Raw genomic sequence first — 23,232 nt, 5'->3', positions numbered from 1 at the left:
CGCCCCGTGGAGCGCGACCTCGCGAGCCCGGGCGTCTGCGCCTTCCTCGCAGCCTCCTCCTCCCTGCGGGACCCGGCGCGGCCCTTTCGGGCTCAGCTTGGTTCTCTGCGCTTAGGTCTTTTCTCCTCCTTTTTGGTGGAGCTGAGTCCTGCGAAGATGAAACTGAAAGTTCTCAAGAGGTCAAAGGTTATGTGGTTCTTTTTGATTTGTTTTGTTTTCTGTCTTTTGTTTTGAGGCAAAAGTTTGCGATTGGCTTGGGAAGTGTTTAGGAGACACACGCTTGTGCAAAATGGGAGGCGAACCCTTCTGTCCGGTCTGTCTTGAGGGTTTCAGGGTTTCTTCACTGCTCTGTTCCGAGCGCCTCCTGTGCTGTGTGCTCGGGAGGTGAACAGAAAGATTTCACTTTCCCGGTAGGAACTTGTAGTGCGAGAGACTAATGATGAGTACATAAATGGGAAAGGTGGGATAAAGTGCTCTAGGAAGGCCGTTGCCGTTAGCGTTGCTGAACTACCCACGTTCGCCTCGATTCTTTGTGTGAATTTTCAAGTAATGGAGTACATTGAACGTGAGTGGAAAAGTGGCTGGATGAATATGTGCTTAGAGGACAAAAGCAGGCTCTCCTGGAGATAAAATGGATTGTTTAAGGAGTTAATGTCTTGGATCTTTTATGTGCTTAAAAAAACCTTTCTGTGATTCTTCTGTTTACATGGCCTATAGAGTAGAAAGTAGATCTTAGAGGCTAACAACATTAGCAAAGCAATAGCAGTGTGATTCCCATTCCGTTTTCTTGGATGTGTGTAATTCAGGTAGAACCTTCCTGAGCTGAGGGGAAGCGATTGGTTTATTTTGGTTTGGTTTGGCTTGTTTTTCTTATGCTGGGGCTTACTATAGCTTACTCTAGACTGTACCAGCTTCAGGAATTCCGTCATTTTTCCTTCCCTACTTATTTCTACTTCAGCAGGGACTCGAGTGATGTGTGCAGCTCGGACGCTCTGTTGCAGATGTGAATAACGTGTGTCAGTCAGTTGTAAAGGAAGAATTTTCTGACCGTTAGAACAAGATAGGGGGGAACTAATGTCAGATTGAATTTGTTGTTCCTAGAGAGAGAGCAACTAGTGAAGATATTTTCAGTCATGGTATAATTTGTCTATGATTGAGCTGGGGAAGATGGTAACAAATTGCTTTTCGTAAATTTGACTTAATTATATATCAGCAAGAAGGAATGAGGTAGGACCAGTGATTCTAAACTAGTTTGTAAGTGATGCTCTTGCAAAAGAAATGGATCGGGAATCTTCTAAAGAAAACCGAGGCAGTGTACATAGTGCTGTCTCCTCCTTGGCCCTCAACTTTGCTTGAGTAAATTTGACAACTAACTACCTACTTAGTGTGTATTAAGGACAGTGAAAGCCAAACTGTGATGTGTGTACAAGTTGAGTATCCCTTGTTTGAAATGCCTGAGAACAGAAATCTGTCAGAATTCAGATTTTGGAATATTTGCATAGCTTGTATGGATTGAGCTTCCCAAATCAGAAATGCAAAATACTCCGAAGTGTGAAATTGAGAACCAACATGACCTGTATTATGAATAACTGAGATTGCTCGGATTTGCTCAGATGGTGGAAGATGACATAGTCCTCTTTAATTATAAAAACTGCATTGAATTGAGAGCTCTCCCCCAAAAGGTCAGAAATGTCCTTTTCAAGGCAAAGAACCTGCTATTTAGGAAGAATGCTCAAGAAACAGAAGTTTGCGGGAAAGAAGCAAGAAGGGCCTGTTTTTCTAGATCTCAGTGAGGGCCACTAATACTTATTCCGTACATTTTTTGGACCACCTGCTATGTACTGGGCATTACTGGGCGGAATTGAAGGCAGACAAACTCCAAGGCCTACTAATTCAACACTGTGCAATACTTCTTCCCTTTTAGAGAAAATAGAAAAAGCATTTTTAGAGAAAAAGATAGTAATTTTTAGGATGTTACTTATAATAGTAACTAGCAAAAGCAAGAGGCAATTTAATGTAAAGGATCCTGTTAAACATTTTAAGAGAGAAAAAATATTTGTTTACATTTTTGGTGTAGCAAAAACTAATTTTATTGTTCTTGTTTTTTTTTTTGTTTTTTTCAAACAGTGTCTCACAGTGTAATTCAGGCTGTCCTTGAATTCATTGTGTAGCCCAGGCAAGTCTGGAACTCAGGTGATCCTGCCTCAGCCTCCAGAGTGCTGGGATTACAGGCATGCGCCACACCATGCCCAGTAGCAAAACCTAATTTTCAAGTTGGTTTATGACATTTACAGTCCCAGTTAAAGTTTCCTGGCAAGTGTCTGTCTGAGCACTCTGAGACTGTATTTGAGTTTATTAGTCTTGAACTTTCCTTCTAAATTTTATCTTGATTTTTCAGCACTTGCCAGAGAGATAGGTACACCAGCTGTACAGGTTGCTGCCCCCTAAACTCCACTGTTGTTAACATGCCTTTTGAGCCTGCTGTCAAAGTATCCAAGGGAAAACACGACTCCTCCAAGGTTTCATCAGCTCATTTCCGTTAAGCAGATCAGATCTCTCCCTTTAAACCTCCTTGGCACTATATTTGTATCTATTAATGGTACTTCAGACTTTTTGTTATTCCCTTACTAAATTATAAAAGTCTTTTGGTTACAAATGAAATTCATTTATTTCTGTATTTGGCTTCTCTCTTCCACTGTACCTTGCCCTACAGTAGACATTTCTTTCTCCAAGTTAAAGTGCATACAAGAAAAGAACAGGTACACATAAAAACCACTTACAAGGTAGCCTCTAGTGAATGAAGAGGGGAGTGTTTCCTTCATAGACATGCACCAATGCATGTGTTTTCTAACAAGCACACCATAGGTGCTAAGTCCTAGGTCAAGCATTAAATCTATCGTTTTTGCTCTTGTTCCTCTGTGTTCTTCTTACTTACTTGGCCTGCCTCTCCCCACTCAGCCTCTGCTATGCCTTCAGGTCTTGCTACTTTGCTCAGGGGTCATGGCCAGCCGCCTAGAGCAAGAGATGATACACCATTATTTTAGATTTTGTTTTAAATTTACGTAGTCTTAAAATTAATTTTACAATATGCATTAAATAAGCTCTGGAAATATGAGTTTGAAATATTCCAATGAAAGAAGCTTGCTATTAGACAAAGATCTAGACCAGTGGTGGCAAACCTTCTAAAGCTTTCAGTGATAAACAACCCACTGTAGTACATGTGCCATAGGTTTGCCACCACTGATCCAGACTTCAGAGCCCTGTAGAACCATGTTTGGGTTCTGAATGTACTGCTTACCTTATTCAGTGGCCTTGGATGAATTATTTCACTTCTATGCACCTTGATTTTTTTCATCAGAAAAATAAAAAGTGTAAACTGGGAATGTGGCACATGCCTGTAATCCCAGCATGTGGCAGGAGAACCACAACAATTTGAGGCCAACCTGGATATCAAGACTGTGCACCCTCAAAAAAAGAAAAACCTATTGTGAGGCATGTAGACAGGCATGACTTAGTCCCTTGTAAACTTTCAAAAAATATGCTAGTGACTCCTTTTTTATTTAATTCTGATCTCCCCCCATAGAGAAAGTTTGTTGCAAGCAGGAATTTTTCATCTGATTTTAGTAAGTAAGGTGTTTCTTTAAATGAATTTAAAGCTTTAAGTTTATAGAAATCAGATTTGTGATATTTTGCAAAAAGTGAAGGATGTCAGAACTGTTAAGACCAACTTATAAATTCTTTTTAGAAGCTGTGAGACAAACCAAAGGAACGTGTGAATAGATGTTTTTAAACCTTTGCACTGAAATACATGATTCACTTTCATTAATAACTCCTGTATCTGTGTTTCATGAGGAGGCTAACCTTAGTCCTAGAAATTTCCTTTATTTCAGAGGTGGTGTTCTGTTTAGGATATAAAAGCCTATATTCCGCTTTATTTTTTTTCATTCAACAAAGTATTTTCCCAGAAGACTGTTAAAAGATGAATCTTGATAATTCCATGATTCATTGGATGTTTGCCATTACCCTCCTGATGCCATGAAATCAGCTCAGGTGTCTAAAGTACCTCGAGCATTCCTTGTATGGATTATAATCTTTAAGTGTTTCTACTTATTAAAAGTTTTATTCATAGAGTCCACACAAAGATTATGTGTTTCTTATTCTGTATTTATTACTGTTACCAGCTTGACCAGGGCCATATAATAAAGGGAATGGAAGTTGGACATAGTGGTGCACACCTATAATCCCAGAGCTCTTGGAGGCTGAGGCGGGAGAATTGCAAGTTTGAGCCCAGCTTGGACAGCCTAGCAAGACTCTGGCTCAGAGAATTAGAAAATAATAATAAAAGGGCTAAGGATATAGCTGTAAAATCCTTAGGTTCAATAACCCATACCACCAATCAATAAAGGACTGGTTAGGGGACAGTTGTATAAGGATTGGAAATTTGTTGAATCTCCCATTATGAGTATCTGAGAAAAACACTTAAGGTTTCTTTGTTTGTTTGTTTGTTCTAAGGAAACAAATAAAATTTGAAAGTATTGGTATAAGCGTCTCTCTTAAACCAAATCCTGGCTATGTAGGATAAATTGTTAACTGCTTTCACACACTAAAATATCAGGCAAAATTAAGCTGCGCTTCCTAACCTTCCTGGAATTGCTTAATTTCAGAAATATATTCCTTCTGCCTTCTTCAAGGTGTGCTAATTAGAAATAAGTACATTTTTATGATTAAGTAAATGAAACAAATTCTTTGAGACTTCTGCAATATTTATTACCATTTTGCAGCATAGTACATTCACAAGGCCAGGGTTAATGATCTCTAGAATGAGGAAATATTGGTATTAGCAAGTTTATTTGCTTTTTCTCCTTAAAATTCAAGACCTCTTTCACTCTTCCTCAGTTGACAGGTTTGCATTTTTCCCAAATGCATGTAATAAAGCTGGGGCTGGGGGAGAAGGAAACAGTGCAAAGACAGGTATCCAACTTAAGCAATAAAACTTCAAAAATTAATCTTATTTCTTAGCTTCTATAAAAATTTAAAGCAAACTTCTTTCACTTTAGCATTTTATTCTTCAAAATTGTATTTGTTTTCTGCTTCACTCTTCTCTTTCAGCATAAAGATGCCTATCAAGTGATACTGGATGGTGTGAAAGGTGGTACCAAGGAAAAACGATTAGCAGCTCAGTTTATTCCTAAATTCTTCAAGCATTTTCCTGAGTTGGCAGATTCTGCTATCAATGCACAGTTAGACCTCTGTGAGGATGAAGACGTATCAGTAAGTTTGTGGGTAATGCTGTTCAGCAAGCCTTCACGTACTCTGTGTGGAAAATATGATGAAAGTAGAAATATATCATTGCACAGGAAAAGATCAGTCTGCTCTGGCATTCCACCATATCTAGGCTTAGATCTACACTTGAGGAGCTGTCACCACCTTTATTTGTGAAAAATGTGTGGAATCACAAAATGCTTTGCTTTGATTATTCACAATTCACTGTTAAAAACAAGCTGTGGCTTTCATCTTTTAGAGTATTACATTATACATATGAAATTCACTATAGTCTTAACCTCTTTATATGTTTTTCTTGACAGAAAAAATAAGTTATCACTAATAATTATATATGATAACTAAAATCATTTCTCCTTGAAAAATGTTAACCACTAGCATTTCTGGCTGCTATGAATTTTCAGCTGTTTGCTTGAAGCTTTTCAAATGAATCAGTGAATCACTAACATTTTTAGCAGAATTTTCTGGACATGATCTGCACGTTTTGTTTTAAATATAAAACCTAGTAACTTAAGGTGAATATCTACAAGTCATCATTACCATAAATGCTATATTAAGCAGTCAATATTAAAAATTCTAAAACCGTTCCTAAGTATAAGATTGCTACAGAAGCCATTCTTCAGAAATAATGTGTTACATGCCCAATGGTAATAAAAACGAGTTGCACATAAAAGTTAGTATGTGATCATTTGTATACAATCTCAAGTCTGTGTGCTGTAGTCAAGTATTTAACAGTGTTTTCTGCTATGTTTTCTTTTTCTTATTTTGTGAAACTTGGATATTACATTGGAGCAAATTGAGCAGGCCTCGCAGCACGTGCCTGTAGTCCCAGCTACTCAGCAGGCTGAGACATTAGGACTGCTGTTAGCCTAGAAGTGCATGGCCAGGCTACATAGCATAGAAAGACCCTGTCTGAAAGAGTAGATTATTTTTAAACTCCTAAGAGTCTTATGCTATATGTTTCTGCAACTCATATGCTCCTACATATGGTTTCTCTGTGGCTTTAGTTTTCTTAGAAAGCTGAGTTTGTTGTTGATGATAGCATTTGATTATTGTGTGTGTTTGCAATCATGCCCAGATTCGACGCCAAGCAATTAAAGAGCTGCCTCAGTTTGCCACTGGAGAAAATCTTCCCCGAGTGGCAGATATACTAACTCAACTCTTGCAGACAGGTAAGGTATTTTATTACTACTTTTTTTACCTAAACATAACTTCTCTCTCTGAAGTATTGGAGACTGTTTTTGGTTTTGAGTTTTTGTTTTTGTCTTTGTTTTCTTGAGATGAGGGTGCTGAAGATCCTACATTGACAGAGGTTAAACTTCTTCATTTAGTAGTTTGAAGCTTAATGGCTTATGATTGTATAACTCTTTTGTATTGTTTTTTGTTCTAAGTCATAATGACTTTGTTTCCCCTGAGAATTTTGATGCATCATAATTTTTCCTTAATTTCCTGTGATTTAATAATTGTACCGTCTTTTTTTTATGAAAGTAAAAAGTAGCCATGCCAAATCAGGTTCTCTACCTATATGAGGAATGTGTGAACATTTTTGTACTTGAGAAAATTGCTCAGGTGTAAGTTTCCTATAATCTGAAAGACTGTTGAATCTTAAGTTTGAAAAGTTAAGCAGATGATAGGTCATATTTTATTTTTTATTTATTGTGCTACTGTTTCTCTATCCAGATGACTCTGCAGAATTTAACTTAGTGAACAATGCCCTATTAAGTATATTTAAGATGGATGCAAAAGGTAAGGCCAGTTCTTACTCTTTGGGCGGAGGGTGGGTACTGCAGATTGAACTCAGGACCTTCTGCTTGTGTGACAGGTGCAGCGCCACTGAGCTAAATCCCCAGCCCAGGACAGTTTTTATAAATTGTATTGGAAGTCTCAAAATTCAGGGAGCTTGGTGGTGTTTGTTAAGGATCAAGTCTGGAGTGTACCCAGAGATCTTGTTGATAAAATCTAGGTATTCTGAAATAAAAGCCTCTTTAACTCACGATATTGTGACTGACTAAAAAAATGGAAAAACATCAAACTTTTCCCTTAGAAATCTGTTGGAGAAAATTTGCTACTTCAAAGAACTTCTTCCAGAATAGTTGGGTTTTATTGTAAATGATGGAAAAATAAAAATTATGCTCAAGCTGACTATGCAGGATCAAAACATGTGATCACTTGTGATTGGGCCTGTGGAAATTTCAAACTAACTTTAGCCAGTGTTGATGGTATTCAGGATGTTTATTAACTTGTTTGAAAAGCAATATAGACTGAGTTAAATTTACAAATTTCTTCACATTATACAACTGACTTGCTGCAGACAGCTCTTTTGTTTCACAGGAACATTAGGTGGCTTATTTAGCCAGATACTTCAAGGAGAAGACATTGTTAGAGAACGAGCAATTAAATTCCTTTCTACAAAACTTAAGACTTTGCCAGATGAAGTCTTAACAAAAGAAGTAGAAGAACTTATACTAACTGAATCCAAAAAGGTAAGCTCCAGTCAGCATTTAATCGATATTCTCTAAAGTATTAGAACATCTTTGAAATTGGCAGTATTCATCTGTGCTCTATGTGGCTTATGTTTAAAATGACACATTCCATTACAACCACCATGGGATTTCGGGGTTTTTATATATTGCATTTTGTACTTAGTCTGTCACAGTGATGAGTCAGTGTACTACTTTTAAAGGACTCACTTTAAATCCTTCATGGTGTCATCCTCAAAGTGTTTTATGTTTTTGTATGACTCTGGATAAATCGCCTCCTTTGGGAAACTTTCCCTAATTCCTACTCCTCTCCAGTCTTGCCTAGTCTCTCATAGTGTTCTGATCCTTTGAGAATGAAATATATTATTATTTATGATTGCATTGAAAAGATGGTTTTTTTTTTCATCCTAGCCCCAAGACACAGTATGAACCCAAGCATCTAGCATGGTTTCAGACACTTACAAAGCTGTGTCACGGTTAATGTCTCACTCATTTCAGAGTACTAGAGTACTGGGGATTAGTTGGCTTTAATACAGTCTAGAAGATTCAGCATTTCTCTGTAATAATACCAGTCACTCACTGACACTCTTTCTTTGGTGAGAAGGAGTAGCTCTTCTGCTGGGAACATCAGAATATTTCATCTTTGCCCCAGCTAATGATCCAGTAGAATGTGTCATGACTGCAGTCTCCTTTGGTCAGTGAACACAGAGTTTTAGACCCACAAATATGGAAGACTTAAAGTAAGACTCACTTGTTCTCCTATTTTGAGTACCATTACCATGGTATTGTGAAGGAGGTTAGTTAATTGAAGGAAATTGAATCTGACTTAACAGTTTGCTACAGATTTCTCAACCATTTTTTAACACCCAGGGCTCTCTAAGGAGCCTTTTTATGTATTTTTTCTTAAATCATTTCATGTGAAATCTCAATCCCACAGATACATTATATGTATATGCCTGTGTTGTGTGTATCAAAAGGTAAAATTTTCTAAGAACCAGTTTTTGCTCCCTTGGGAAATGCATGGTTTACTCTAAAATAGAAGGTGTCTTTTCATCACTGTTTCAGAGGCATTATATATATCAAGCTGACTTGACTGACTCTGCTACTCTTTTGGTATTGATTTTTCTTTCCCATTCAAGCAATAAAGATACTGTCACTCTGAGTTGTCTGTTTCCAGGTCCTAGAAGATGTGACTGGTGAGGAATTCGTTCTGTTCATGAAGATACTATCTGGGTTAAAAAGCTTACAGACAGTGAGTGGGAGACAGCAGCTGGTCGAGCTGGTGGCTGAACAGGCTGACCTGGAGCAGACCTTCAATCCCTCAGATCCCGACTGTGTGGACCGACTCTTACAGTGCACCCGACAGGCAGTGCCCCTCTTCTCTGTGAGCTCTTTGTTTTACATTGATGGTGTTTTTATTTCTTACTTGCTATGTGCATTTGTGTGGATGTTCACTTGACATTCTCCTCAAAACTTGCCACAGAAGTATCCCTACCACAATGGAGTGAATATTTTATGGGAAGCCACAGCAGGAAACTTCTTCAAAGAAAATTGCTTACAGACTTTTTTTTAAAGTGATGAGAATTTTGCATTCTGCCTCTGGCTTTGTCATTCTTGGCCATGAGTCTTCTGGGATATGCGTACCTTAGTTTGAAAAAGCTAGTTGAAAGAATCTGTCCTTTTAGAGTAGTGCACAAGTCTAAGAATCTCACTAAAATGGCCCCTAAATTTGATTTGAAAATCAAGGAAGAATTCAAAGACGTGGAGCTGTCCCCAGTGCTCCAGGTGACTTTGCCAAAGGGTAGGATGTCCCTTGTGTGTTGTTATTTCTGGGGGCCACGGAGCATGCCTTTGTGTTTGCAGTCACAGTACTTGATGCCTCGTCAACACTTTTGAATAGTATTCTAGTATAATACTTGACAGCTTAACTTCTTTTTCTTTTCAACAGCTTTGCATTCTTTTTTTTTTTTACAGAAAAATGTCCATTCCACAAGATTTGTGACTTATTTCTGTGAACAAGTTCTCCCTAACCTCAGTACCTTGACTACTCCAGTTGAGGGTCTTGATATACAATTGGAGGTAAGAGAAAATCCCTGCTTTTAGCACTGAAAAGACATTCACGTATCTTCACAAAACCACTAACAGATTTGATTTCTAAGGGAGTGATTTAAATCTCTGCTAATGATGAGCCAGTAATCTGGAGCAGGCAGGGCTAACTGCCGAGTAGTGAATCATGGATTCAATTATAGTGTGGAAAGCACCGCTATAGATTTCATCGGTCTCTACCTTTGAAGCCTTAATATTTTTAAATAAGGAGTTTAATTCACACCAGTTTGCATCTCTGTGCTTAACTTAGAGAACCATATTTAAACTAACCCAGGATATCCTCATTCCTCATCCTCCAGTGTTATTCACTGTTACCAAGTATAACGTGCATTCTTTTGGTTCACAGTACCTGTTTTACTTCACAGTTATTTATATCTCTCTTGAATTTAACCTGATTCATCTCTGTCCCAAGGAACTAGTACAGAGATTGATTCTAAAGAATGCTTAACGATTGCTGAATTGGACCGAAATGTGGAAATGGAAGTGCCATTTCCCACCTCGGTCTCTGGGGTGCAGCCGAGTCTTACTATGTGCTGACACTGTGGTTTCCGTAGTGTGTTGATTCATCACAGTGGGACTGGATGAAGCAGGGATAAACATTCACTGACAGTTACCAGTGTTGTGAGTTAATAGCTAGAGATTAAGTTCAATAGCAATTGAAATCTACTTTAAATATTAGTAAATAATCCTTTGCTGTTAAGATTTGCAAATGTCTCTTTAATAATTCAAGCTAATTTAGTTTATATGCTTGTCATTTGTCATTAGCACCATCATTATTAACCTGTAGCAGAAAGTGTCATGTGTGTTATTTTCCTTATTTCTCAAGCCAGAGTGGAATCATGAGATCTAGCATTTAGAGTCTGGACATTGGACTGCATCTCTAAGGCTTTTTCAATAGCATAATGGAAAATAAGTGAAGTCTGAAGTAGTTTCCTATTGTTGTTCACATTTTAGAGCAGTTGTTCATTTGAAAAATGGTAGTATTAATAAAATAATTGTTTGTTTTAGGTGTTAAAATTGTTGGCAGAAATGAGTTCATTTTGTGGTGACATGGAGAAGCTAGAAACAAATTTAAGGAAACTATTTGATAAGTTACTGGTAAGAACTTTTTTCTTTTCCCTATGACATAATCAGTATATAGCCCTAAAGACTAATTTAGTATTAATTTTTAGATGACCAGCTTTTAAAATCCAAACAGTAATTCTGGCACGTATTAGAGCTGGTGAGGCTTTGTGTTGCCTCCTCTTTTGTTGATGTTTTGCATGATTATCATATAGGATTTAGTTAGTAGATCTTTTGTTCTCATCTCAAAATAACTGTATAGCTATGTAAAAGAAATTAGTTACTCTTCTGATTGCTAAGTAGTCTCAGAATTGAGGTCAGCGTTACAAAAGGTCATTTGTTTCAGGCCACCAACTAGACAGCTGCCTAAGGCCAAGTAGCTTTAGCAATCAGAAAATAAAGTCTGCCATTTAAGTTATAATTATAGTGGAAACAGACCATCTGATAATCACATTGTCAGCATCACTGAGTGATTTTCTTATCTGATGTGAGCAGTCCTATAATTGGCAGCAGTGAAAAGCCAGATGCCCTCAGCACAAGTTGTCATCCAACATCTGCTCATCCAGACCGGAGACACATTTGGGATATAATACCACCAATGCTGAATGGCCGTGGTCACACTTCAGTGTAGAGAGTCAGTACTTAACGCAGAATGGGTTCATGTTCAGAAAAGGTTTTTAGAATTGTTAAGAATATCAACTTTAAATGTCAAATCCAGATTGAATCCTGGCTCTTAGTTTTAATTCTTTAATCTTTGTAAGTGCTTGATGTTAGCTGCTTTCATTTTTGTTATTTGTAGTCACATCTGTAACATGGTTTAGTAAGTAGACTTGGCATGGTAGAGCATTGATTCATTCAGTAGGTAAAACAGTAGTCTTACTTAAGTTGCCTTTTGGGGTAGTTTGTAATGTTCTGTGTCTTAAAAGCGTACCTTACAGTTACGTATCTGTTTATAATCAGTGTTTACACCAGATTTCAACCCGTCTCTACTGCTGCTGTCTCTTAGGAGTACATGCCTCTTCCACCAGAAGAAGCAGAAAATGGGGAGAATGCTGGTAATGAAGAGCCCAAGTTGCAGTTCAGTTACGTGGAATGTTTGTTGTACAGTTTTCATCAGTTGGGCCGAAAACTTCCAGATTTCTTAACAGCCAAACTGAATGCAGAAAAGCTCAAAGATTTCAAAATCAGGTGATACATGATTGAGGTGGTTCAGTCTTTATCAAAAGCGATTACCATCTCAAATCTTCCCCGGGTTCTGGTTGTGTTTTACGAGGGCATCTCCCCCACCCTGTCTTACACAGTGGAATAGAATGGAGCATCCAGAACAGGCATGCAGGTAGCAAGTGATGGATGTGGCACAACAAATCCATGGGAGAACTGAACTTTCAAAGAATTGGACTCCTTTTTTCTTTATGATTATGGATAGGTTTTTCTAATCTCTTTAATCCCCTCAGATTTTGCTCATTTATTAAATGTGAACGGTAACAGTGCCTACCTCATAGAGATCTGGGGTTTAAATGAGACAGTGACTGAAGCTTTTAGCACAGTTCTGACACGGTGTAGGTGTTCAGTCACCTGTGACCACTGTTGCTAATACATCTGACTACGTTACCGAAAGAGCAGCACTAGAGAAACTAATGCGAGACACTTGTATTGCCAGTATTGCCAGGCATCGTAACACATGCCGTAATCCCAGCACTCTGGGAGACAGGGGCAGAAGGACCTCAAGGTCAAGCTCAGCTTGGGCAACTTAGCAACTTAAGAGAGACCCTGTCTCAAAGAAATTAAAAAGGGCTGGGAATGTAGCTCAGTGCGGAGACAGTGGGTTCAATCCCTAGTTCTCAAAAAAGAGAGACACTTTATTTTGAGCCATCCCATTGATGGTTTCACATCCTTAATCTAAAGTGTTGGGGCCACAGTTTCACCTGTTCACTACCCTCTACTGTGCTGAAGGGAGTGATTTTTAACTTGTGGAGATAATCAAAATACGTAACTCAAGACAATATTCTTTGTCATGTACTTAGAGTCGTTTTGCTGTATTAGAAGATTAAAAGCAAAATTGAAGTGATTTGCTGAGTAAATACTTTCTCCTTTAGGCTGCAGTACTTTGCCCGGGGCTTGCAGGTTTATATCCGACAACTTCGCTTGGCTCTCCAGGGTAAAACAGGGGAGGCCTTAAAAACGGAAGAGGTAAGAATAGCAGCTCACAACTCATAAATTGCCAATTTCTATCAGACTGTGTAGGTTTGCATTGGGAAGTTTGGTTTTCCCTGATCTCACCTAATTCAATCAGTCTGAAAATTAAATCCAGTCCTAATGAAATACTTTGAGTTTTCATTATGTCTTGTAACTTAGAAACTAATTTCTTTTAAACAGCTCCTGTGTGTAGCTATGCCTTATATGATTTTCAGGTAAATTGTAGATTTCATTTTAATGTTTTAACCTATTGAGGCAACATAGATGATTGGCTTTTTTGCCATCTCTAGAATTATGTAGTCAAGAAACAAATTAAGTATTAGAGAGATTTAAACCAAGAAGTTCTCTACCCATAGAAGTGATTCTGAAAGAGAAGTTTAGTTTAATGTCAGAAGGAACATATGCACGTAGAAGCCCTTGGCCTTTTAATTCAGTTTTGTTTTCCCTTTGCAGAACAAGATTAAAGTTGTTGCATTGAAAATAACAAATAATATCAATGTTTTAATCAAGGTAAGTCTTGACTTTTTACTTACTTACCTAACCCTCCCTGATAGCTAGAAAGTCAATGCAAGGTTTTCCATGTGGTTTTAAATCCATAATGGGAGTATTTAAGGAGAAATGCCATTTGTGCCCAGCAGTTGGCATTTTGAGGTTTTATGCTTTTCATAATACCATATGCCTGCAGCTGTCACAAAGTCACACGTTGTTGTATTCAAGTTTTGCAAGCAGTTAGGAGGCAAGCATATCTCCTCTGGACCAAAACATTGGAGCAGATAGATGTACACTCAAATTTCAGGGACAGAAATTCAGGCAGTCTTTTTTTTTTCGTTTTGTTTTGTTTTTGTTTTTGTTTTTTAGCTTTGAGTTTATTGGTACATTTTAGGGATACAGTACAGTTACATTCATTGTTGGGATCTTGTACCTCTACATGACAAGTCTTGGTTCTCATTTTTTCCCCTTGTCCCTGCCCTCCGTTCACCCCCTCCTCCCCTCCCCATCTACAAACACTTTATTTTCATCTTTTCATTATCTCACATTTTTTTCTTTTCCCTTATTCCCCTTCCCCTACCCATCCCGCCTTCCCTACACCTTTAGCTCCTTTCTTCCCATTTCTGGGAATGTCAGTAATCTTATTAGGATCTTCTGTATTATTGCAGATTTTTCACACCAGAGAAACTATTCGGTATTTACACGTGTGCCTTATTCAGGCAGTCTTTTTTTAAGATCATTAGTTAGTAGTAACATTTTCAGTACATGGTGTTTTGGTTTTTTCTTTAAGGTTTTGTGTGTTCAGACTTCAAATATCCTGCCAAAATCTCAGATCTTTTATTTTTTATTTTTCTTTATTGGTACATTTTAGGTATACAGTACAGTTACATTCATCATTGGGATCTTGTAACTTTACATGATGTATCTTGTTTCTTATTTGTTCAGTACACAGTGATTACACTCAGCTTGGGGATATGTTACATATTCATAACACATCTTGATCATTTAACTTGGGTTATCTTAATGCTTTTAAGTCCTTTTGAATGGCCAGTACAGTAATATCCTGTATTGTGTACTCAAAGAGTTATTAACATGTGCTATATAAGTGGAATTTCTTAGGGATTGTTTTTCTGTAAACTTTCCTGTGTCACAGAGTCAGTGTCCTATAGGCTAGGTAGTACCTTACTATTAGTCATAATTAATCCTCTAGTTGTATTTACTTTTCTCAAGTATAGGTGTATCTGCTGTAAGTATGCCTTAAAGCTAAACTGGTTAAGCTGGTCGTGGTGGCGCATGCCTGTAATCCCAGCACTCAGGAGGCTGAGGCAGGAGGATCACTGTGCGAGACCAGCCTGGGCTACAGTGAGTTCCAGGTCAGTCTCACTACATAGTGAGACCCTGTCTCAAACAAACAAACAAACAAACAAAAGCTAATCTGGTTAAAATCCTGTGGACTAGTTGGTTTTTATTAGAAGAGTGAAAGGAAGCATCCGAAGACCATGACAGTGAATTAGAGATTGAGTAATGAATGTCATATTGCCAAGCAGAAAAGTAGAACAGCATTAAAAACAGAAGAGGTGAGAAAACTGACACATGTCCTAAGGAAATTTTATAATATCCATCGTTTATTAATGATCTTAAACATATATAACAGTCTCAACAACAGTAAATCCGTGTGTTAAAATGAGATTTGACTATTTCAAGTAGTAATGCAAATTACGTTGAGAATTTTCTGAGCCAATACGATCTAATGCATGTGCATGACAGTTTGCTCTTATGAAACTGTAAGTGATCTAAAGGAGACTAGTAAGTTGTATAGAAAACAAAGATGAATGGTGTTTGGATCCTGTGTGTAGGTTGTCTCACCAGAAGATCCAGAAATATTTTTTAAATTGGATAGGAATGTGTGATAGATGTAGTCAGTTTTTCTGTTTTAGGGAAAGCACAGGAAAAACTGGTGTGCTTTAGACCATTCTTGGTGTTTCTCATAATCTTTAGTTTCTCCTGAGGCAGGTTCATCTAGTTCTACAATCTACCTTTATCTGTCAATTCCCAAATTTTACTGCAATTTCCTATTTTTACTTGAGATTTAAAATGTTTGAGATTGAAGCTTTATGCTTTCCTGTTTATGTGATCCCTTTCTCGGCTAGTAACATAACTATATGCCAAATCCCTGCAGCTGGTAATTTCAAGCTTTTTTAATCAAAGCGCATTCTGTTGGCCATTTACCTGGTATACCGGGCCTCAGTTTTAAATGGGTGGAGGTAATATTTAAGAACTGTTTGATGAAAAGCTTAAGAGTGTGATTAGTAATTCATTCATAGTTTTGAGGAAGTTACAAAGTGAGATTATTTCAATTCTGGATTACTTTAACATTTAAATTTAGCAGGAGTTTGCATTCCTACATTAAGTTAGTATTCAACCTTATGAGGATAATCTGTAGATTTGCGAGGAGGATATGATGAATAAAAACTAATTTTGTTCTAGTCTTGAGCCACTTAAAATTTTGCAAAAGTAAATGCAGAGTGCACCATTGTGTTTTCCTTAAAGCATCTCCATGATTGCATTTGTTTTGAAAAAAAAAAAAATTAAGTTTGGTTACTAACGCTGGTAACTATTGGTGTTTTATCTTTAAATGTGAAAGAACTTCGGGAAAAAATCAGCTACAGTTTAAGTGAGGTGCACATAATTAAGTTATTTGGTTAATTGGTGTGTTTTGTAAACAAAATTGTTCCAGTTTTCATTTAATTACCAGCACAAGGAAGATAAAGCTGCTTCTCTTAAAACATCTTTTGGTCTTTTTTCATTTTGGTGGTGCTGGGTATTGAACCTGGGGCCTCAAACAGAAGTAATCTTTAATACATCTCTCTCTACTTGCCATCTGACAACAGATACGTTACGTTAGAAAATTGTCTGATTTTGTCTCTCTAGGATCTCTTCCACATTCCTCCTTCTTATAAAAGCACAGTAACCTTATCCTGGAAACCTGTACAGAAGGTTGAGATTGGGTAAGAAATACATTTCAAAGGGATTTGAGAGTTACCAAAATCTGAATTCACTTGTCACTTTAAGAGTGTATTACTAGTTACATGATTCTCAAGAAAATGTTAAAATGTGACGGTTAGAAGCACAACTAAAATACAAATTCTAATTCTAGTATTTTTTAAATAAACTGGTGGAATAAAACCTTGGAACTCAGGGTGCTTGGTACCCCTGTAACATAACTAGACTTTTCTGACAGTTCCGTAAAATGAGTCTGTGGCATGTAAGTCTATACACCTAACCATTTGCCAGGTGTGGTGGCGCATGCTGTAATCCTGGTTACTCAGGAAGCTAAGGCACTGTTGCAAGCTTGAAGACAGCCTGGCAACCTGGCAAGATGCTATCTCAAAAATATAAAAAGTCTTGTGAATGCCTTCTGACAATATCTGCATAACCACGCCACAGTTAATTTGATGACATGGAAACATTATCTCATTTTTTCTGATGTGGCTGTCTTTAGGATGTCTTTTACAGCTAACATGCTAAGTTATAAATGTACTGATAGCTTTTGGCATCATAGAACCTTTTAATTCTTGTTCTTTCCACCATTGTAGGCAAAAGAGAGCCAGTGAAGATGCAACTTCAGGTTCACCACCCAAGAAATCGCCAGCAGGACCAAAAAGGGATGCCAGGCAGATTTATAACCCTCCCAGTGGGAAATATAGCAGCAATTTGGGCAACTTTAATTATGGTGAGCGTTCCCGTTTGGGTATAAGCAGCATGAGCTTAGGTAGAAATTGGGTTGTACTTGATTTCAGTTATTAATTCCATACAGCATCCCAGCTCTGTGAGTTGACTTGAGTTAGCTTAGGAACTAGATCTACTAGGGAAACAATTTCTATCATTTCTCTTAACCCTTGTAGTCTTCCTGAATTGAGCATGCAACACTGAACTTCTCAGACATGGTGGTAGACACCTGTAATCCCAACAATTAGGAGACAGGAGGATCTCGAGTTCAGGGCCAGCCTGGACTACATATCAATCTCAAGCTAACCCGGACTACACAGTGAGACCATGTCTCAAAAAACACCACCAACAAAAATGCTTTTTAGGAAAAATAATGCCTCTTGTACTCAGAGGTACTAACAAGAAAGGAAGTTGGGATGAATCATCTATTTCTTTTTTTCTTTTTTTTTTTTTAATCATCCATTTCTTTTCCCAATTCTAGCTTCAAGGCCAACCACTTGTGCGTTCTACCTCAGGGATGAGTATATCTTCTGACAAATGTCTTAAGAATCTTTCTTGGATCTTGTCAGCCTGTTCTTATCCTTTTATTTTCTGTAGCTCATACAAAGAGAGAAGTCATAAGGGTCACATATACAAGCACACCATTAAGCAAAAATATGTTCTTTTTCAGACTGTCCCTTTCCCAGAGTACAGTCCTGCTTCCCACCTACCCATTTGCTCCCAGGGCTGTGGAATCTGAAGTCAAGTTTGTTTCTTACTGGCTTTTCAGACTCATGGATCCTTTTTTAAAAGAATGAAAAGAAATAGCTCAGTTCCTTATTTTGTTTAGAAAGACAAAAGTTTAGTAATGTCAGCAACCAGACATGCTTGCGGTCCTGATTACCACTCACAATTAATTCTACAGTATTTATTAAGGAAAAAAAGGTATATTCTGACCATGTACCCTCTATAATTGCCATTTATTTATTTATTTGTATTTATTTATTTATTTATTTTTCTGGTACCGGGGATCGAACTCAGGACCTTGCTCTTGCGAAGCAGGCGGCAGAACCACTGAGCTAAATCCCTGGCCCTATAATTCCATTTTGAAGATAAAGATGATTCAAGATGAATAGCTGGATTTCTGTCTGAGCAGTTTGGAAAAAGCCAGTTTGATACTAGGAAAATAAACCCTTATACCCAAGTTTACTCACTTGGAGACAAGTTTAGAAGATACCTCTGAACTCTCATTTACATACCAATATATAAATGTGTATTTCTTTACCTCTTATCTGAAAAGTAAGGGAAACACAGGTACTTATGAGCTTCAAATAAGAATATATGTGTAAACATTTATAAGTGAACATGATTCTGTTTTACTTCATTGCACCAGGTACTGTACTTTGTTATTTGTATGATTTAATGTGGTGTATAACAATTCATTCCTAAAATGAGCAGTTATCTCAGTGGGAAGATGTATAATAAATGAAAGCAATCAAGATCTTTGACAGTACCTAAGGGAATTGTTTTCTTATCTGGCTAGGCCACGTATTCTAAGTTTTCATGATGATTTATGTTCCAAAACTCATTATCTACGTGACAGGACATGGAAAAGGTTTTTTTTAAATATGTTTTTAATATCTATTATTAAAGCTAATAATTCTGTGAAGGTGTTAGTTTGTTAAGTGTGTTGATGTTAAAAAAAAAAAAAAAAAAAGCAGGGAAATGATTTTATGGCCTGGGAGTGTAGATCTGATAGAATCCTTATCTAGCATGTGGCCATGCCCCCAGCTTTGATTCTAAGTACTGCTAAAATAAATAAATAAACAAATATGTTGTATACCTGAAGTACACACGATAAAAATAATAAAGAGTATTTTGGCCAAGTGTGGTGGCCTGTGCTTTTAATCCCAGCTACTAAGGAAGCTGAGGCAAGAGGATCATGAGTTTGAGGCCAATTTGGACAACTTAATGAACCTTGTCTCAAAATAAAAAGGTCTCGGTAAAGCACTTGTCTAAAGTGCAAGACTCTGGGTTCATTGTCTAGTACCACAAAAAAAGGGGCTGGGGTGCAAATTATAAAATGCAGGAATTACAGCCCCCTAAAAGCTACAGTTCACCATGTTCATCACTGAGGACCTCTTGCCCTTAGATACACCACTGCTGATTTTTTTCCACAGTTGATCATTGATAGTTTAAAATATTTTTCATATGTGGCCAGTACCTTTTAAAAACAAATGGCTTTTTGTTAATTCCATACTAAGTATAAAAAGTTGTATAGTTTAACTATCTTTAGTAGTGATAGACACCAAAATAAAGAATCAAGAAATACAGTGTCACCTTTAATGTATTCCCTAGAATAACAAACATGGCTTCATTTTAAAATGGTCTGCATACCACCTCACTTACAAAAAGTGTCATTGCACAAGTAGTAACTTTACATTTAAATCAGGTTTCATTGTGTCACACAGAAAAATGTTGGCCTAACTAGAGAAAGGTATATCTAGTTAGTGTTCTGTCTCGGAGTTCAATTACTTTTCCTTCTGGGGAGAAAGACATCAGAACATCACCCTGATGAGGAACAATGGCAGAAAAAATCCATTGTACAATTTATTTAAAAGATACTTTCAGGTTACCAAGATTGTGAATTGAAAAGAGCAAAACCAATCTCTTTATTACTGCTAATAAGATTGCTTCAATGCAGAAGTTTGAAAGTTCACTGTAATTTCATTTACCTATGATGAAAAGTCCTGCCTTGCTTATAATTTCAGTTAATTTTCTTCACTGGAAAGATGATTCTAAGGAATATTTCTCTGGGACTATACAAGTTACTGACTCTTGTTCTATCATGCGATACAAAGGACATGATTTTTTCAGTAAAAGATACAGTGTCTATCGTTAACTGAAACACTGTGGACGTATGTATGTCTGCTCTACATTTACACTGTTTTAGCAGCACTTCAGGAAGTTCACATGGCTGAGAGCTGTGAAAAAATCTTCCTTGATATCTAGATTTATGTAAGTCCAAGTCCTTTAAATACTGTCATCAAAAGAAATTGCCTTATTGGTTGCATTTGATGGGTACATTTTTCGCTTCTTTTCAAAACTGATCATTGGTAATTCAAGATATTTCTCATCTATGTCACTTTCAAAGAGCAATGGCTTTATTGATTGAATACTAAGTACAGAAATGTATATAGTTTATTTCTTTGGTAGTGATAGACACCAAAATAACATTCCAACATTGTCACCTGAAGCAGCTTTGTTGACAGAATGTGCTTCATTGAGCCTGTACGTGAATGTACATATTTAGCACCTTGCAATATTCCTTGCTATGTATGCTTCATTATAAATGTTGGCTTGGTTTTATGTACAAAATTAATTTGTAGCTGGATTAGAATGCCAGTGTTGCTTTTTTAGGGTCTACTGCTACTTTCAGAGCTAAAAGCTGTATTTCTTTTGTTTGCTATACATGAAATCCTGAGCAAGACCTAAACCCTTGTTCGCTGTTTCGTAGAGCAGAGAGGAGCCTTCAGGGGAAGTAGAGGTGGCCGAGGTTGGGGAACACGAGGAAATCGTAGTCGAGGAAGACTCTACTGAATAAGACATCACATTTTTCAAGCACTGTCATGAGCTTAATAAACGTAAATTCTACTACTACTCATTGGATTGCCGGGGATGTCCCTTTAAAAGGACTGCTGCCTTCAGTTGAAAACTTAATGTTCTTTATACCTTTGTATGTATGATCTACTTTTGTAACAGACCATGGTGTGTCTGAGGTAAAACCACAATATTTTTGGAGGCTTTGTCTCAATCTTGTTTTTGCAATATCATTATTCGGACTTCATATTGTAAATCTTTTACTTTTAAAACATCTTGGTAATTTGTTATTGAGAGCAGTTTGAGTCTAAAAATGTAATGAAACTAAGTCTAGTTCTGGTAATCTGGTAAAGATCATCAGTTTTGAAAGGTTACTGATTTTATTCTCCCATGTTAGTTTTTTTACCCAATGTATGGAGAAAAGTAATGGTAAATCTCAACATTTTATTTTCCTTGTTATTTTAATAAAGCTGCTAGTCAATTGTGCAGCATTCCCTACTATTGTCATAATAGAACCAACTTCCTTAAAATGTAGAAGTGACAGTACATTTTTAGGAGAAAGTAAATTGCTTTGCACTGCTTCCTTTACTCTTCTCCATATATTGGGATACAGCTTTTGAATATGGGCTCTTACTATTTGAATAGAAATGTGTATGTATAATAAGCATATATCTGTATGTATGTATGTGTGTGTATGTAGACACACATATATATGTGCATGCTCTGGAACTTGAGTACACAACAAATATTTTAAATTGCAAGAACGGGTAGTCTTTGACACAGTGATTATCCTTTTGAGGTTGAGTACATTACTGACTTATTACCTCCTAGGTTTTTGCTCCCCATAGGGTTTTGAGTCAGTTGCACTTACATGATTATTGTTATTTAAAACTAAAGCAATGGCTGTATCTTCAGAGAGAAATTTGGAGATCCTTGTTGGTGAAATACAGCCAAATCTGATATATATATAGGTTTCTACAGGATGAGATAGTATAATTTAGGATTTGAAGATTTAATAACCAGGGCTACCCAGGAAAAGTGACCTGATAACATAGTACCAATAAGTAAAGGAGGCTCTGTTTGCTTTTGCCACTTTTAAGACTTTTAACTTCTCAGGTTAACCAAATTATTGTATAAGTTAGCAAATAGAATCCTTAGGTTAAAATGACAGATGGGAGGTTTGTGGAGTGTCTAATGTCATGGGCATTTTTGGTAGCATAGACCCATTGCTCTGCATTTATTTTTTTCTTTTTTTTTTTTCATAGTTAACTTTCTTTTCCCAAATTTGCTATTAAACTCAGATGCCCAAATGACATTTCTACTAGTTTGATGTAATTTTTGAGGATTAGTTTGTGATTCCAATGCAGGTGTCTCCATTACCATTACTTCTACACTGGGAAAAAAACAAAACCCACATGTCTATAAGGAAAATATTTCTTAAAGGCTAGAATGATACAAGTGAGCATAAGAAGTTGGTCAGCTTGACTATGGAGTGACGGCAATAATTTCTATAAACATTCCAAAAGACTGAGCTGCACCTAAGCTCCCTTGGAACCTGAATAGACACAGGAACATGGAATTAACATTTGAGAACTTCTGCTAGCTGCTCTGGACCTGAGACAGATCAGCCAGTGACTTAAAAGCCATTTCAAGTACAAAAACCATGTTGGATCTCCAGCTATATAAATTTGAACATTAAGTGTAATTTTGTCCTCTTTTTTAAGCATATTTGTAAACCTAAAGCCGAACAAAAGTGACTTGACTTTCTCAAGTTTGATACTGATTTAACACTTTTTCTTCCCTTAACAGTGCATTGTTCTCCATCCCTTTCTTAAGGGCAATAGTTAGGTGGGTTTTTTTTTGTTGTTTTTTTTGGGTTTTTCCTTCAAAAATGAAAATGAAAAACTTCATGCCATGGATTTCCTTTCTTTTGCAAGACACCTGTTTATCACTTTAAATGTAAATGTTCCTTTATGCTTTTGAAATAAATTTCCTTTTGTAGTTTTGCGTCTTGATGTGTTATAACTTCAGGTTGTTGAATATTTATTAACATTTATTGATTGTTTCTCATGTTCCAAGAATTGTATTAGACCTTGAAAATATATAACAAGACAGTGCTCAGCCTTCAAGGAATTCATTCTTTATACAGTCCTGCAAATTAACTCTTTTGGGTTTATTTTTATAAATTGTCATTTTTATGAGCTAATAGTCTTCTGGGGTAAAAAAAAGTATTTGGTTATTTTTAATCAAAGCAGAACATCAGATATTTACCAAATCTTCATGAAATAAATCATTTCCATCCTTAAGTAAA

The 23,232-nt window shown here is 36.9% G+C and overlaps 1 protein-coding gene across 3 annotated transcripts; it reads left to right on the top strand.

The window, feature by feature from the left end:
- The first annotated feature begins 141 nt into the window (after positions 1-141).
- Positions 142-22,832, top strand: Api5 (apoptosis inhibitor 5). 3 transcript variants are annotated; one of them, XM_010612537.3, is made up of 14 exons: positions 142-186; positions 5,110-5,271; positions 6,359-6,452; positions 6,961-7,026; positions 7,612-7,763; positions 8,938-9,144; positions 9,735-9,839; positions 10,875-10,964; positions 11,935-12,116; positions 13,025-13,118; positions 13,578-13,634; positions 16,545-16,621; positions 17,210-17,346; positions 20,844-22,832. In XM_010612537.3, the coding sequence occupies exons 1-14, from the start codon at positions 157-159 to the stop codon at positions 20,864-20,866; spliced, it is 1,476 nt and encodes a 491-aa protein (XP_010610839.1). In that variant the 5' UTR covers positions 142-156; the 3' UTR covers positions 20,867-22,832. The 3 variants fall into 3 exon arrangements, with proteins under 3 accessions (XP_010610839.1, XP_010610838.1, XP_010610837.1); XM_010612536.2 differs by having other exon boundaries at positions 20,839-22,832; XM_010612535.3 differs by lacking the exon at positions 20,844-22,832 and adding an exon at positions 18,363-18,950.
- Positions 22,833-23,232: the final 400 nt, after the last annotated feature.

This window comes from Fukomys damarensis, unplaced genomic scaffold (genome assembly GCF_012274545.1).
Source record: "Fukomys damarensis isolate Sample0158 unplaced genomic scaffold, DMR_v1.0_HiC HiC_scaffold_27, whole genome shotgun sequence".
NCBI classification, from domain to species: Eukaryota; Metazoa; Chordata; class Mammalia; order Rodentia; family Bathyergidae; genus Fukomys; species Fukomys damarensis.
The sequence above is the reverse complement of the archived record's forward strand: the minus strand, read 5'-3'. Positions and strand labels throughout refer to the sequence as shown.